This window comes from Spermophilus citellus (assembly GCF_964194105.1).
Source record: "Spermophilus citellus genome assembly, chromosome: 3".
Taxonomy (NCBI): domain Eukaryota; kingdom Metazoa; phylum Chordata; class Mammalia; order Rodentia; family Sciuridae; genus Spermophilus; species Spermophilus citellus.
Genome location: NC_138184.1, coordinates 125,938,058 through 125,955,123, shown reverse-complemented (window position 1 = coordinate 125,955,123; position 17,066 = coordinate 125,938,058). Strand labels below are relative to the sequence as shown.

At 44.8% G+C, this 17,066-nt stretch overlaps 1 protein-coding gene across 8 annotated transcripts in view; it reads right to left on the bottom strand.

The window, feature by feature from the left end:
• TNS3 (tensin 3) overlaps nucleotides 1–17,066 on the bottom strand; it is a 275,924-nt gene that overhangs the window by 101,876 nt on the left and 156,982 nt on the right. For all 8 annotated transcript variants that reach the window (XM_081287962.1, XM_081287963.1, XM_081287957.1 and 5 more), the window contains 3 exons: nucleotides 6,353–6,482; nucleotides 6,016–6,081; nucleotides 4,917–5,021 (listed from right to left, as the gene is read on the bottom strand). In XM_081287962.1, coding sequence (XP_081144088.1) covers nucleotides 4,917–5,021; nucleotides 6,016–6,081; nucleotides 6,353–6,482 — 301 coding nt within the window. The remainder of the gene's footprint in view (nucleotides 1–4,916; nucleotides 5,022–6,015; nucleotides 6,082–6,352; nucleotides 6,483–17,066) is intronic.

The following is a 17,066-nucleotide window of genomic DNA, read 5'->3' as shown; positions in this document are numbered from 1 at the left end:
AAAGTGGGCTCACAGGTTCCTCTTGAGGATCAAATAAGACAACAGTGCCAGGCTGCCACACTGTGAGCCCTGAGATGTTCTCCCCTCGTTTAGGGGAGGCGAAAGCCCTGGGAAATGCTGACTTGGCACCATGACTTGCAAAAAGAGCAGGCCACTGCCCACCAAGACTACAGACTCGCGAAGACAGGAGTGACCACGACCACGTGTGCTCTCCATAGTGAAGACAGAACATCCGTGATCACTTGCCCACACTGAAACAGATTCAAGGCTCCCTCCTTTCTTAGTGTAAAGGGCAGAGCATCCGGCTGACATAAAAGGCAGTGCTTTCCTAACAAGGGCCCCCGTCGAAGGCATCTGCAGAGGGCCCCATTCCAGGCGGCAAGGGTCTGGAGATAAATGCTGCTTAAATCAACATTTTCTGTTTTTTTTTTTTTTTTTTTTTTTTTAAACCAGCAGGGGCTAGAGGAAGGGGTGGGGGTAGAAAAGAGTGCTATAATACATCATTTTACAGCTAAACGAAAACGTTTTAGAGGCTGCCAAACCTTCTTTTACTCTTCAAAGCTCCAGACAGCTCTGAGAACTAATGCTGCACAGGTTTTAGGCTCTGGCAAGCAATGCAGTTGAGACTCTGTTTTCTGCCTGCCAGGGCTGGAGCTTTGTCCAGGTGCCCAAATCTGGGACCTCACCTGTGAAATGAGACCAAGAAGGCCACCTCCATACCTGAGAGGTGCTGTGGCAGGCTGGAGAGCTGGGGATAAGGAGGACAACTCAAATCTTCCATCTTTCCAGAGAAAGCTTTCTGGAGGACAACTTTGCAGGAAGACCCAAAGCTGGAAACCCCATACCTCAGAGTTCTGCAGAGCTTTGGTGGCAGGGCTGTTGTGGTAGCCTTGGCTTTGAGTTAACAATGAAAGCACAAACTCCACAGCAATAAGATCAGATGCCCTGTGTCAACCCCTCTAATGAAACACAATACAGTCCATGAGTAGAGCAGAGGGAAAATGTTAAAAGATGCCCACACATGCTCAGGAAACTGGGTTAAGAAAAAAAGCAGGTTAGTCAGGTGTTGTGGTGCATATCTATAATCCCAGAGACTCCAGAGGCTAAGGCAAGAGAATCACAAGTTCAAAGCCAATCTAGGCAAGTTAGCAAGACCTTATCTCAAAATTAAAAATAGAAAAAGGTCTGGCAATGTAGCTCAGTGGTACAGTCCCCCTGGATTCAATCCCCAGTATCTAAAAAATAAAATAAATTCAGGTTATAAAACACCCTGGGGTTGGTCTCATGGTGAAACATTTGCAGAACATTTAGAAATCATGCTTCAAGTACACTGGACAAGTGCTGCATCTCTTAATAGGAACACGGGGTGATCTGTCCTTCTTTCTTTTCAATTGTCTGAATTTTCAAAAAATACTAATAACAAGCACAAATTGATTTAAGAAAAGCTTATAACTCACTCCATCCAATTCCTCCCCACTCCTGATTTCCTGAAGCATAGGCAAAAAAACTGACACCTCAGTTCCAAAGGTTCAGAGGCCCAGGACAATAATTGGGAACCCTGAGAATGAGCAGTAGAAGTACCAAGAGAGACAGGATGGGTGAGCAAAGCTAGCACTGACCCAGGAGAACCCACAAGACTGAGAGGCTTAGCAATCTCATATAACACGTTCGTCTGCAGCCCTCTGGACCACAGTCATGTGCCACATAACAATGTCCTGGTCACTAGTGGACCACATATGTCAGTGGTTCCATAAGATTATGTCACTTAGTCATACTGAAGCCATCTGGGTTTGTATAAGTACACTCTATGACATTATATATATATAAAATATATATATGAAGGACAACACAAGTCTCATATATATGTGGAGGACAACACAAATGCCTAAGGACGTATTTCTCAGAACACCTTAAGTGATGCGACAGGGTATGCTCACACCGCAAAGTTAGTTCACAGACTGAAACAGGATCCAGGCAAGAGGTGGTTCCCTTGGAAGAGACGGGAAGATGTTTCTTCTGGTCATGAGTGTCTAGTATGGAACTCTGCTCTCTCAGCTTCTCTGAGTCCTTTAGTTAGTTATAACTGGAAGTCCTTTGTAATTGACATATCTGCTATCATTTCCACCTGGAATGTCTCCCAAAGGCCCATGTGGTGAAGAGAGTAGAACTTTTGGGAGGTGGTGAAACTCTGGGAGGTGGGACCTAGTGGAAGGAAGTTAGGTCACTGGGTGTATCCTTCAAGGGAATGTTGGTACCATAGCCCCTTCCTCTCTCCCTCTTTGCTTCCTCTTATTAAGTGAGCAGTCTCCTCCCTGATGTGATGAGATTCTGCCTCCCCATAAGCTAGGAGAAAATAGGTCCAAGCAACTATGGACTGAAACTTTGGAAACAGTGAACTACAATAAACCTTTGCTCATTATAAACTGTTAAAAAGCCGAACACCACAGATTTATGCACACATGTGTGTGTGTGCATGTGCATTTCTGTACATTTTCTGCAAACTCTCACATAACCTCTGAGGGGTGATGAACACACTGCTGCTTTCCTTATCCACATAATACCAGTGTGGATCCTTCACTACTTCTGCGTTATGTGGCCCTGGGGCCCCGTTAGCTCCAAGGTGGCTAAAGGGACAGGGGCTGGGTGCCTGTGGAGTAGCGAACGTGGAGCTCTCCTGAGCAGCAGACCCAGCTCATGCTGGGCCCAGGTGGGCCACACCACACACTGAACTTCTCACCACTCTCCTCTTAGAACATGAGCACAGAGATCATCTACCTGGGACCTACAACTTCAGAAGCCCCCATCTCACGGTCACTGCCCCTCCACGCTCACACAGCCCTCAGCAAGAAGGGAACTCTCATGTTGAGAGTCCCACATGCACAATTCCTGCAGGCAGATCCTGGCCATGTCCTGCACTTTGGTGGACTCCCCACACCACACATTCATAGCCTTATCATGTGGCCTGCTGGCCAGTTGTGATGCAGTACTCAGACCCACCCTTCTGGGCCCCGTTTAGAATTCTGAGTCAGCCAAAGTCAGTGTCACTGACTAGTTCTCCAAATTGTCCCTTCCTCTTCTTACCTTGGGCTATCTACTCACTTCTTCAGTAACCACCTTATGTTCTCCCCTCCAATACAAGAGAACACAGGGTAAGCTACAGACAGGAGTTAATGCTTCATGTTAATAGAGGCCACTGGAAAAGAGCTCCGCTGTCAAAAATTTGATAATGCAAATCAGGCGCAGCAGCGCCCTCCTGTAATCCCAGAGGCTGGGGAGGCAGAGGCAGGAGGATCACAAGTTCAAAACTAGCCTCAGCAATTTAGCAAGGCCTGAAGCAACTTAGTAAGATCCTGTCTCAAAATAAAATGTAAAAAGGGCTGGGGATGTGGCTCAGGGGTTAAGCACCTCTGGATTTCAATCCCTGACACCAAAAAAAAAAAAAAAAAAAAAAAAAAAAAAAAAAAGATTGATAATACAGTTTGGGAAAAGGTGACAGAGATCTGCCTGATAGCCTTTATGATTCCTGTATACACTATGGATCTTTTTTCCAAAAGTTTTTACGTGTGATTGTTTTAATATGTTGGTATCTTAAAGAACTAGGTTCTGAATGATTTGCACCAGGAAAGAACTTTCTATATACTTTATATTGAAAGGCTGGCCTCTTCTACAACATCTGCCTGCTGAAGCCCCAAACTTAACCTGAGTTTTAATGCCCTCAGAATTCGCACTCCATCTCTGGGTACCTCCTTCGGTCCAGGGGTATTTGGCATTGTAATAATTCCTTTTGTTGAAATGTCACTCAACACAGTCTAGGAAGGGCACACATTTGCCCAGCACAAGCAAAGTAGTGTCCTGTGATGCCCAGGAACACATGATAGATGCCCCAGGCACTGGGCAGAGATACCACCTTCCTGAGTCACGGGAAGTTAAGCGATGCACAAGAGTACAACATTGGTGCTATTGCCAACACTGGCTTTTAAATACTGAACATCTGGATACAACTAATTTGAACCAAAAAAGGAAAGAAAAGAAGAAATAATGCCCTTCCCCAAAACAGGACTGATTCTCAGTCAGTGGCTGAGAAAGATGAAAGACCAGAATGACCGAAGGAGCCCTGAGTCACTTTCTTTGAAATCCACCCGCACTTGCTTCTTTCAGTCACCCCAGCAGGCAGCTGTCCTCTCATTCCTTTCCTGCTTCACGGGTTACTTGTGACCCACATTATATGTTCCATGGATGAACAGAGAGCAATGTAGGTGAGACAAACTTACAACAATTGACATTACAATGATAAGCCATGGACGCCTATGTAACAAGCAAACAGAAATGAACTCCAAAGGTCTGTCACCCGCAGGGCCACAAAACAGGAGGACAACTGTTTGTGACCATTGTTTGGCATTCCCCACACTCAATCAGGAAGGGAGAGAAGATAGAAACACACACACACACACACACACACATACACACACACAAACGTTTTCAGGCAAGGAGGCGCACAGTAACCACCATTACCTAATTTCACCAAACCTGATCCTCAAGAACACAGAGCACAGTGGCGCACGCCTGTAATCCCAGCCACTCAGGAGTCTGAGGCAGGGGGATCATGAGTTCAAGCCCAGCCTCAGCAACTTAGCGAGGTGCTAAGCAACTCAGGAGACCCTGTCTCTAAAGAAAATACAAAATAGAAGGACTGGGGATGTGACGCGGTAGTTAAGCACAGCTGGGTTCAATCCCTGACACTGGGGGAGTCGGGGGGACTGCATCACACACAAGGCATGGCTTCTGGGTTTCTGGAAATATGGGGAGATTTTCATCTTCTGAGCACACAGCAAAGTTTTTCTGAGCTAACTGTAGGGAGGCTGTCTTCTCTGCGCGCCCCCCCCTCTCAGCCATACACGGGAGCTAACAGCACGCACCTTCTCCATCTGCACTCAGGTTCTCGTAGGAGTCCCAGCGGATCAATGGGTCTGCCGTGTTGTAGTCCACAATCACCCCATGGTCATTGTGCAGATGCTCACAGCCTGTAGGGGCACAGCAGGACGTTAGTCCCAACAAAGCCCAGTACTTCTGTCATCCGCCTGACCCTGAGGGATGAGGGTAGCTGAGCTGCTGCATTTAAGCATGAAAGTGAAGCTCTGTGTTCACTGTCCCTCTCCACCATGCATGGCACTAATTAGAGATGCAGGCACAATTGTTGACAAACTGATTAACAGCTAAAACCTCTCAGTGGAAAGGCAAGGTGAACATCGGTCATTTGTATACTGTGCCAGACTCTGGGCTCTGAGCACCACTTTGCAAAAAGAAAGCCCTTGGTGGGGACACAGGGGTGCCTTTGGGTGGTGTTCAGTCTCAGAAAGGATGACTTTGAGGCTTTTGGCTCCTAAGTCCATATTCCTGCCTTTAATCATTCTAAGAATGCCAAGAGGAATATTAACACACAAGCCTTGCATTTAATAGTTCCTGTCTAAATCTGTGACAGTGAGCCTAGAAAAAGGTGACTGTTTTCCCAAGTTGTTAAAAGGGAATTAAAACTTTTATGCAAGTGGAATTTTCAATTATCACTTGATGAAAGAAGGATTGCTTTGTAAAAATGTTTTTATGGAATAGGAGAAATTGTTTTGCACTTAGATATTTGCAGTCTACCGTACTTAAAATTCTCTTCTAAAATGTTCATTGTTTGTTGAAGACAAAAGTAAATATTTAGCATAATTTCCCAGGAAATGGAGGGTGGATCCTCAGGAACACCAGTGAGCTCTAAAGAGTTCCTGCCCTCACTTGGTGAAGGAGTTTTGGGCAAGTCATGTCACTTCTGGCTCTTACTGACCGAAGTACGCTTTAGCTCTCTGAACTGCCTCAGTCCTCCCCACTGTCCAGTATCCTACTTTTTAAAGTTTAATTACAAACATTTCCAAGTAGGTGTAGAGGTGGGAGGCCAAGACAGTCACCCCAGGGTACCAACAACCACCCCAGTCAGCATCAACCTCCAGCTGCCCAAGCATCTTGCCAGCCACCCACCTTGGATCTTCTCAGGTGTGGCCGAGAAGACTAACTCAATCTTCCCATAGTCTGGAAAACGGTCATCTGAAAAAAACACATTTGGAGCTGATGAGCTACAAAAGCAGAGGATGGTATTCTTCTTATATTCCAACCAGAGCTGCAATGGAAACACCTCATGGTACACAGCATCCCAGTTTCCCTGAACTCTTTTCTACCACAGATCAGTAACAATTAAATTTTGCCAGCAGGCTGAATTTGGGGAGAGGATTAGGGGGACGCATGCCCACATGAGCAGGGCAAGCTGCTCCATTCCCTGTGATCTCCATATGCTCTGAGGCCACCAGCTCCATCTCACCTTTGCAGGCACTGTCCAGATCCTCCTTTCCAAACACCAGTCCGTAGCCCTGCACAGCCCCAGTGTGAAACTGCAGGCGGAAAATGACATCACGGGTGGCCGAACGATACTTCTTGTGGTAGCATTTCACCTGGTTACAGAGGGGAAGAAAAAACAGGTGAGTACTGAGCATAAGAGCATGAAACTAGCAAGGACAATGCTCCGCCTGCATTGGTGAGCATGGCATGGGCCCCTCTGAACTGTTGTGGCAAAGAGTTCACATCCACGTGGGCTGGAACTCTGACCCTGGACAAGGGTGTTGGAAGATGCCATGGTGGCATCTTTCATTGCTGCTGCTGCAGTGATGAATCCTTAGGACACTTCCCAAGATCCTTGTGCTGTTTCAAAGGAATCAAAGTCCTGAAACACCAGGGTCTTCAGTCCTCAGGTGGGCCACGCCCAAATAATTGCAGGGCACAAGAATGTGTCATCTGAAAAATAAAATTTGGTGGCCTCTTTCTCCTCAATTTTAACAACTGATTGTGATAAAGTTTTTCTTTCATCTAAACTCTATGTTTTGAATTAAGGCCTTTCTGTTTTCACCAAGAGGAAGTAGCTGGGCATTACAGAGCAGGGAGGAGCTATAGGGAGAGAGGAAGAGAAATCAAGAGAAAGAGGAGAGATGGCAGAGATGGACAAAGAAATAGATAAATACAGAAAACAATAGAGAGAAAGAGAAAACATGTGGCATTTAGTTTCCTGTGCCTGAATGTCTGGATGGCCTATAAGCAATCATTTTAGGAGAAACCTTCACAATTACCCTGTTATGATCCAAACTCAGGATGCAATGCCCAGCCATAGATTTTGTGATTTACTAGGTCCCTTGGGTGCTAATTAAGCCCCCTGGGTGGCATGCCAATAAACAGAGTGGAGTGATTGGGAGATGGTGAAGACAGCCCTCAGCATCAAGAACCATCTCTACACCAGGGGCCTTGCCACATTAGGCCACATGCTGTGGGGAGATGGCAGGGATGCTTCACTCAAATGACAGGGGCAAGGTCCCCAGGGCATTCAGGGTGGACTAGGCTCTCAAATCACAGAGTGTTCAGGGAAGGCACATCATCCCATGGGAAATTGAGAGTGGGAGAGGGTTGGCTACCAGGGCAGCCACTTTTCCTAAAAGCGACTTTTTCTGGGGAACAATGGTTTTAAAATAGGACATGCTTCACAAACACAAATGACAAATAATACAGAAATGTGTTATGAACAGTGACACAGGAGAATATGCAGGTAACATTCCATCCTGTCACTGGAGAAACCATCCCACAGAAGCTAAAGGAAAGGAAACCCAAAGAGTTTTAGCCCAGGGTGCTGGGACCCGTGACCCCTTGGACAGACCCAGAAGTTGTTTACCATTCCACTATCTACAAGGAAACAGTACGATAAATAAATGGAAAAAAAAATGTAAATAAGACCTTGGGGGATGTTCCCTGTTGACAAATACAAGCTGAGCATTTTTTGCATGGTGAGGTGCCGCCAGGGATGTTGTAAATCTGGGTGATGCAGACAGAGACCTGGCTGGAGGAGTTTGCAGCCAGCATATAAGAATTGGGAAGGAATGTGAAGACTTTAACTGGCTTTTCAGCCAAGGCATACTGGCCTCGAATCTTCCTCCTGGTCTGAGAATCTCTGACTCCTCAACAAGGCTCAATCAAAGACCATTTTGTAGTAATCCTTCCAGAATATTCTGGGAGCATCTTCACCCTTCCTCTGAGCACTCACACCCCACACTCACCACAGTGATTGCCCATCAAATGATTTAGGCCTGGAGTAAGAGAGAGCTTCTCCCAGGCAGACCGGGTCCTATCCATAACTACCTGGTCTCTAAGGATGACAGCTTCTCTCTCTCTTTATGTCCATTTATTGCCTTGGAACTAGGGAGTGATCAGGGGATACCAGGGCAGAAAAAGGAAAAAAAGCTCCAATTCAAGCCAGTCTTGCTCTCAAATTTTATAAATAATTAGGAGAAGAAAGATTTGAGAAACAACAACATCTCAGGAAGCAAACAGTAAGGGGAGGACACCCAGCCCATTCAGGCATGGAGTCACCTAGAATAGGTGGCCTGTGGGTGAAGCCAGGTGAATATAGGCCCATGGTGGTCTCCAGGCACAGCTGTGTATGGGGATTATCCATGTGACCCAGCTTGTTTCTCAGGAGGTATTGTCTACTCTTCCACCTGCTCAGAATTACAGGCAAACTCATGCTATAGTCACCACCTGAGTCTGCATAACCTGTCCCAACCCTGAGCCTCCTGGGAGCCCACCTTTTGGTCCTGCCCACCCTCTCCAGAGCCTAGGATGCCTGCAGTTCCCACTCCTTCTCATCACAGGCAGCTACACACAAACACTGTGACTCATCAAACAGGAATCCCAGATCCCTCCACTTGCCAGGAAGGGAGGAAATGCCAGGCACAGGTTTCACCCCAGCAGTTCTGAGTCTCCTGTTTGAAGATTCTAAATTACCACAAATACTCGTGGGCAAAACAAGGAGAACGTGATCTATCCCTAGGCACAAATGCTGTCCAGGACTCCCAGGAGTCCCACCTAAAGGGTTCTATAAGTATTTGGGGCAATGCCCCCTATCTTACATAATCCCTGCTTCACACTGAACTTCTTCTCATCCATCAGGGGAGGCAACAGCACCCCCTCCTGTCCTCCTGACCAACTCAGGAACTTGGGAAAGACAGAAACTGCATTATTTTCCCTATCCAGGGAAAATTTTCCCAGATACTGGTTCCTAGTGGCCATCACCAGCAAAACAGGTCAGAACTGGGAATGAAACATCCCAAAAGCTAAGATACCACCTCAATGGTCTCTCCAAGATTACCTCCAGAGGGACCAGTACTTATCCATTACTAAAGTCAATAAATAATTGTAGCATCAGTGGCCAGAGATCAGAACTCTATTCATAACACTTAACAGAAAGAACATCGCTGCGTTTGACATAAGTCCCAAAGGCCTCCCTTTAAGATATAAGGTAGTGCAAGCACTTTATAAAAGGCTGTAATGTGGGGTTGAGGTCTCAAATTTCCCCCTTCAGCCTCTGGCTTTAGTAGTTTTATCAAGCTGAATCTCTCCAGAATGTTTCTAGAATATGTTCATACTCTGCTTTTGTATTTTAGAATGTCTACATTTAGAACAACAATTGCAGCCATGATTTCATGGTATGGGAAAATAAAATAAGAAACAGCCAACACCGTATCAAGTGACATGAAGCATCTGTCAACATGCTGTCACAGACAGACCCACATGAGCAGTATGTGGGTGCTAATACTGACAGGACAACTTGCTGGGGAGCCCTTCAGAACTTGGGCATGTTGCAGGCTTTGTGGACTTTATATTCTCTGGCTGTCAAATGGATATTGTAACATGGGCTTATTTTGTTATACAGATTAAATGGGCACTACACAAATACAATCTGTAATTCCAAGTATCTGTGACATCAATTACATTTATATGTACAGTCAGCCAGGTCTTTATCTGTGAGTTCCACACCTGCAGATTCAACCAACCACAGACAGAAAATATTTGGGGAAAAATATATATCTGTATTGAAACTATTCAGACAATTTTCCCTTGTCATTAATCCTTAAATGACACAGTTGAACAATGATTTACATACAATTTACCTTGTATTGGGTATTATAAGTAATCTAGAGATGCTTTAAAGTATATTCAAGTACTGCATCATTTTGTATGGGACTTGAGCATCCTCAGAGTTTGGTATCCACATGAGTCCTGGAACCAGTCCTCTGTAGATACAAAAGTGATGCTGTATGTATAACTTAAAGGGAATAAGTTTCTAGAAAGAGGTTCTTGGTACTCAAAAATGCCATATGAGTAATTATCTACAAGAGAATTTCTCCATGCAAATTATCCTCCTATTGCCTGACAACGCAATTTGGAAATCTTAGCCTAATCTGTGCCCAGCCAGGTGCGATGGTGCACACCTGTAATCCTAGTAGCTCAGGAGGCTGAGGCAGGAGGATCACAAGTTCAAAGCCAGCCTCAGCAACTTAGTGAGGCCCTAAGCAACTCAGTGAGACTCTGTCTTAAAATTAAAAAAAAAAAAATAGGGCTGGGGATGTGACTCAGTGGTTTAATGTCCCTGGGTTCAATCCCTGGCACAGCATGCACACACACACATAAAAAGCCTATCCCCTAACTGAAAGTTACCACAATGATAATTAGGCACCAAGCCCTGCTTTGACCTGTCTGCCCGAAGAGTATACCAAATCTAAAGGCAGCATGTGGAATTCTCGTGCAGGGAAGGAATCAATCAGTCAAGTGTTCACAGAGAGCCAATAGGTTTGCTTCCTCTTAAGCTTCTACCCCGCCCTCCCCACTTAGCCACTGTGGAGGGACAGTGCCTATTCAGATCCAACTTCCCTTATATCTTCTAAGTTTAAAAAGCAGGACCCTGACAGCATTCCCACCAGAAATGAAAGTCACACTCTTGTCCAACTCTGCTGGTGGAAATGCCTTAGGGAGATTTGAGGAGTCTGTATCCTCAGGGAATAAGCTATAACCACAGATTTGAATGGCAAAGATAGACAAACCATCAATCAACCACCTACACCAGGAAGGACAACAGAAACTGTGATCTCCCTTGGAGCTGAAAATGCTTTTAAATGGCTACAATATTATAATTCATGACTTCCACACAATGAAAGGTGAGTGGATACTGGCTGTGAATGAAAACCCAGCTGAGTCATGGTGTTGAACTGACAGAATAGATAAAGAGCTGGCCCAGGGCTAGAAGAGTGCTGGTGTAATGAAGTAGAAAGAATATCACAAAACACAACAGCTGTGAACACAACAACCGAGTTCTCCCCTGGGTAAGTCTCAGAGGGATGCTTCCAACTTCCCTGCTATAAGAAACACAAACAGAGGTGCTATGTGTTTCTGCAGCTTCTTGAGGAGCCCTCACCTGTGTTTACAAGCCTGGTCACTGGAGCAAGGTCATGAGGTCAGCAACCATGACGACAAAATTCAAGTGTCCTTCGGTTTGCCCAGTCATGGGCAGCAAGATGGAGCATGACGGACAGAAAAGTGCTTACAAGCCCTGGACCTGCACACTGAGGCCTGGAGGGGGCAAGCTGGATCAGGCCCATGGCTCCCTGCCAGGTTCCTGCTTGGCTTCTGCCTGTGTGAATTCCTGAGCAGGTTACGTAATGAGGGAGCTGCCCTCACCAACGCGCTGCCTCCCACCTGACAACAGCATATTTACTGAGCCTCTTGAGGTCCTGCCTTTTTGGAGTAGTGCACTGGAAAAATCCGACCTTGAAAGAAAAGTACATTGCAGAGATAGAAGGGATCAGAGGTGCAGCTGAGAAGGGCCAATGGGGACAGCAGGCCATGTGGGGGCCAAGGCAGATGAGAGATCAGTGTCAATTCACTATGACCAAGAATGGCACCATCCACTGATTACTGAAGTCAAAGGAGTAACTCATTTTTCGAACAAGTCTCAATGCAGAGTTCTTCATGAAGAAAGATAAATTTATCTGAACACAATTTGATTTGACAAATTTGATTCACTGAAAGAGAATAAGATGGCTTTTGGAAGGAGGAGGGCAAAGGATGGTGAGCCAGCCTAGGAAGAGACTTTCCACCTTCTACTGCACAGAGGCCGCTTAAGAAAATACCCAGAAAGAGAGAGCTGGCGCCTTCAGCTGGTAAATCTATCTAGACAGGCATTTTCTGCTCCCCAGGGCCCTTTCTAAGTCATAGCTATTGCCAAATTCTTCTTGAGAAATGAAACCACCTGTGCACTTGAACCTTACATAGAAAAGGCCCTGGAACTCATCTCCCCACTCAAACACAGAGGGATGACCATGCAGAGACAGGAGAAGTGCAACCTTAAGGTGTGACTTCAGGTTTTGACTGCAGGTACACGTAGCAGTAGGAGGACAAAGTGAAGGATAGGGAAAGCGAAAGCAGGAGGGCTGCTGTGTTTTATGTGGCCATTTGGGTTCACTTAAAGATGGGGAAAAGTTGGGGAGGAGGAATTGGGGACTGCATTTAAAAACCTCAAGACACCAGAACCGATTCAAGCACTCTCCAGGGAGCCCTGCCAACAAGGGACAAGACACGGCATCGTTTCTTCGCTGTGTTGGCCCTGTAGATGGTTTTTACATGAAACAAACAGCACTGGGGTTTTTAAGCTTCAGCACAACACAGACTCTGTAGACTATGATCTGAGCATGGCTGCGACACTCAGGCTTCTCCCCTCCAACCAACTGCCAACGCCTGATCTGCCTTGAAGTCACGCCCCATAGGACTCTATAAAAAGAGTCTTTTCCACCCCAATTTGACTTCAGCTCTTAGGTCTCTGTAAAAACCAGTTCTAATTGTTCTAGTTCTCTTTATGTTCCTCTTAATGAACAACTAGAATCTAACTCTTGGGAGTAAGTTCTGTGTGTGGCTTACTTCCACATCTATCTTATCACGTTATGTAGGCCACAAGCTATGGGTACTTGGTCACCAGTGAATGTTGGTGACAAACTATAGCCAAAGATGCAGGGTGACCAATTGCACTTGATTCCACTACTTATCTTACTAAACATTCTAGAATAGGCTTAGTGAACGAAAAGAGGCATCGTGGGCTGAGCTGTATCCTTCCAAATTCACAGGTTGAAGGTCTCAGGACCTCAGAGTGTGACTGTAGTTGGAGACAGTGTTCTGCTAAAGGAAATTTAGTTAAGATTAAGACCCTTAAGGTGGGCCCTAATGAATTACAACTGGTGTCCTTTTTTTTTTTTTTTTTAATAAAGAGAGAGTGAGAGAGGAGAGAAAGAGAGAGAGAATTTATATATATATATATATATATATATATATAGAGAGAGAGAGAGAGAGAGAAGAGAATTTTTTTTTTATTTTTAATATTTATTTTTTAGTTCTTGGCGGACACAACATCTTTGTTGGTATGTGGTGCTGAGGATCGAACCCGGGCCGCACGCATGCCAGGCGAGCGCGCTACCGCTTGAGCCACATCCCCAGCCCACAACTGGTGTCCTTAAAGGAAGAAATTAGGACTCAAACACAGAGTTATGACCATGCAGAGATAGTGAGAAGACAGCATTTGCAAGCCAAGCAGAGAGGTCTGAGAAGAAACCAAACCAGCCCAGTCTTTGACCTTGGATATCCAGGTTCCAGAAGTGTGAGAAAATTAATTCCTGTCACTTAAACCATTCAGTCTGTGGCCCTTTGTTAGTGCAACCCCAGAAAAATACAATAAATATACAATTTGCTTCTCAGAGATAGACAACTTACAAACCTCTCAGCCAACCACTTCTGTGGATGGTGCAAGGAAAAATTACTCTCTGTGATGGAAAATTACCCTTCTTAGCTGTCACCCATCTTTCACCTCCCATCTGATAACACAGCAGAAACAAGTGCAGAGTGTACAAAAAGGAACCATAAACACAGGAAGCATAAATCAAATCATAAAACAAGACTAAAAATATTCCATGTGAGGAATGAAAAGAGATGCAGGAAGGAAATTATCTTATCAAAAGTTATCTCCTGTGAAAAGCCCAAGAACCTCCTGTTTTGCCAGCATTTCTTCTGGCAACAAATCATGCATGGGCGAAGTGCCCCCATGGCATGAAACATTCACCTCTAGAGAGCTCCCAGCTGAACCTTGCACCTGAACTCCAGCCTTCCTCTCCCCAGGTCTCCAGGCTCCTCTGGCTTCAGTTTTGACAGATACATTGGAGAGGCTGCTCCTCTGCCAACCATGCCCATGTCGCCCCTGGAGTGGCCATACCCAATCACAGGGAAGGCCAGCAGCTTCCGGGAATGTGGCTCACTAGCACAATGGTTTTCAGAGAACCTGGCTCAGCTGACTTGCTGGGGGGATGACCCTACCCAGTGATCCTCTGCTCCAGCCAAAGATTCCTAGTATATACATGAGAATTGGGGTATAAGGTATAGTATATACATGAGAATTGGGGTATAAGAATTGGGGTATAATGACAATGGGTAGGGCATAGCCCTGGCCTCTGACCGCGTTTAGTAACTGCAAGCTGCTACCCTTTTGCTTGTGCTTCTCAGACATCACCTGAGTGTCCATTTGTCCTCTGAGGGGCACAATGACGGAATAGAGAGTTCAAAAGTGAGAAGTGAATTAGAGTTTAGAGTCCTCTGTAGAGCCATCATAGAGGTGATGGGGAGGCAGGGCTCACTGAGTCATCAAATCTGCATAGCAGATAAGATATGGGGCCACAGGGTTGTGGGAGGGGAAAACAAAAGGTGTCAAAGATGAAGCTCAAGTTTAGAGTGCAGAGGTGGGGGTGGGTGGGGAGTCCCAGCAGAGCCTAGAGTTGGAAAGATGGGGTTGGCAAACAGCACCCTGGGCAGCTGGTGAATCCTAGTAGGCTAGGACCACAACAATCTGACTCCCAAGTAAGTAAAGGCAGGTGAGAGCCAGCAAGGGATGAGGAGAACAGGAGGGACAGCAGCCTGGAGAACACCAGGTCAGGGGCAGCTGTGCAGAAGCTGGGGAAGGCTCCTCAAGGCCTCAGGCTAAAAGACAGGGAAAGAGAACAGGCTACCAGAGAGAACAGGGCTCACGGGAGAGCACCACAGACCAGGCAGAGGCTGATGCCACCATGGCCATCATCAGTGGACAGAGGGACAGGGCACTACCACTGAGCAGAGCAGCAGATAAAGAACAGGATATCTGGGCACTGTTTTTTTCCTGAGACCTGGTAGGAAAGAAAGGAAAACCAGGGCAAGGTAGGAGGTAAAGGCACCAATGAAAGGCCAGCATTGGAAGCCACAGTGAAGCACAGAAGAGAATCAGGAAAGTCTGAGACAAGGCAGGAAAGGGGGTGGAGAGGGGTGAGCCTCTGTGCAGACTCAGTGTTTGTGTCCCCCCAAAATCCACTCAAAGTGGATCAAAGACCTCAGAATTAGACCAGGAACACTGAAACGACTAGGAGAAAACCTAAGGCAACACTCCCACACATTGGTATAGGGCAGCAACTTCCTTAACAAGACTCCTAGAGCTCAAGAAGTCCAACCAAGAATCAATAAGTGGGACGAAATCAAATTAAAACACCTCTGCAAAGCAAAGAAAACAAGAGTGGGAAGAAAGACTTCTATAGAATGGGAGAGAAACTTTGCCAGCTACTATTCCAACAAGGGATTGATATCCAGGATATATTTTAAGAAGTTTAAAAAAAAAAACCCAAAAATTTAACACCAAAAAAGTAAACCAATCAATAAATGGACAAAAGATCTACATGGATACTTTTCAAAATAAAAAGTACAGATGAGCAGCATATATATAAAAACAACGCCCAACATCATTAGCAATCAGGGAAATAAAAACAAAACTTACACGGAGATTTTATCTCATTCCAGGTAGAAAGAACCCAAATAACAATAGTTGCTGGTGAGGATGAGCAGAGAAAAGATACATGTATGTCTTATGGATAGCACTTTTTATAACACTTTAGAAAACAGTATGGAGATTTCTCAAAAGACTAGAAATGGATTCACCATATGACCCAGCTATTTATTCCACTTCTTAGAATTCACCCTAAAGATTTAAAAACAGCATACCATAGTGTTACATGCATAACAGTATTTATTTATAATAGTGCAATTCACAATAGCCAAGTTATAGTACCAGGTAGATGTCCCTCAACAGACAAATGGATAAAGGATATGTGGTATATATACACAATGGAGTTGTACATAGTCATAAAGAATAATTAAATTAGCCTGGCACAGTGAGACACGCCTGTGATCCCAGCGCTTGGGAGGCTAGGAGGATCACAAGTACAAAGCTAGCCTCAGCAACTTAGTGAGACCCTATCTTTAAATTTTAAAATATAAAATAAATAAATAAATAGATGGCTGGGAGTGTGGCTCAGTGGTTAAATGCCCCTGGGTTCAATCCCTGGCACCAAAAAAGAAAGAAAAAAAGAAATTAAGTCATTTACTGATAAATGGATAGAAACTGGAGAATGCTATGGTAAGTTAATTAAGCTAGACTCAAAAGTTTTCTTTCATGTGCAGAAGCTAGAGAGAGTGAGGAAAAGGGGAAAAAAAGGTAAGGAATAATCAAAAAAGGCAAGGAGATTTCATGAAAATAGAACAATAGAGTAGAGGAAGGAGACTGCAAAGATGGGAGGAGAGAAGGCATAGAGAAGTACTGGGTCATGAACTCTACCAAATAATGCTATGTCCATATACATTACGCACCATAATGAATATTTTATATATATATATATATATATATATATATATATATATAGAGAGAGAGAGAGAGAGAGAGAGAGAGAGAGAGATACATATAGAAATATATAAAATTTCATATGTAATAATCCACTTATATCATTATAACACTAATTAAAATAATGGTAATAGAAGGGAGATCAGTAGAGCAAGTAGATCAGGGGAGGGAGAAGAGGAGGGAAAGGGAAGGTGCTGGGAAATGAGATTGATCAAACTGCTATGTACATAAATGAATATGATATAATGAATTCTTCTTTTGTGTATAATTATAAGGCACTAATAAAAATTTAAATCTACGTGATGACATCTTCACACCCAAAGTGATAGTATTAGAAGGTGGGGGTTTGGGAAGGTGATTAGTGAAGAGATTGGGTCCCTCAGGAATGGCATTAGTACCCCTAGAAAAGGGACCTCACAGAGCTACTTCA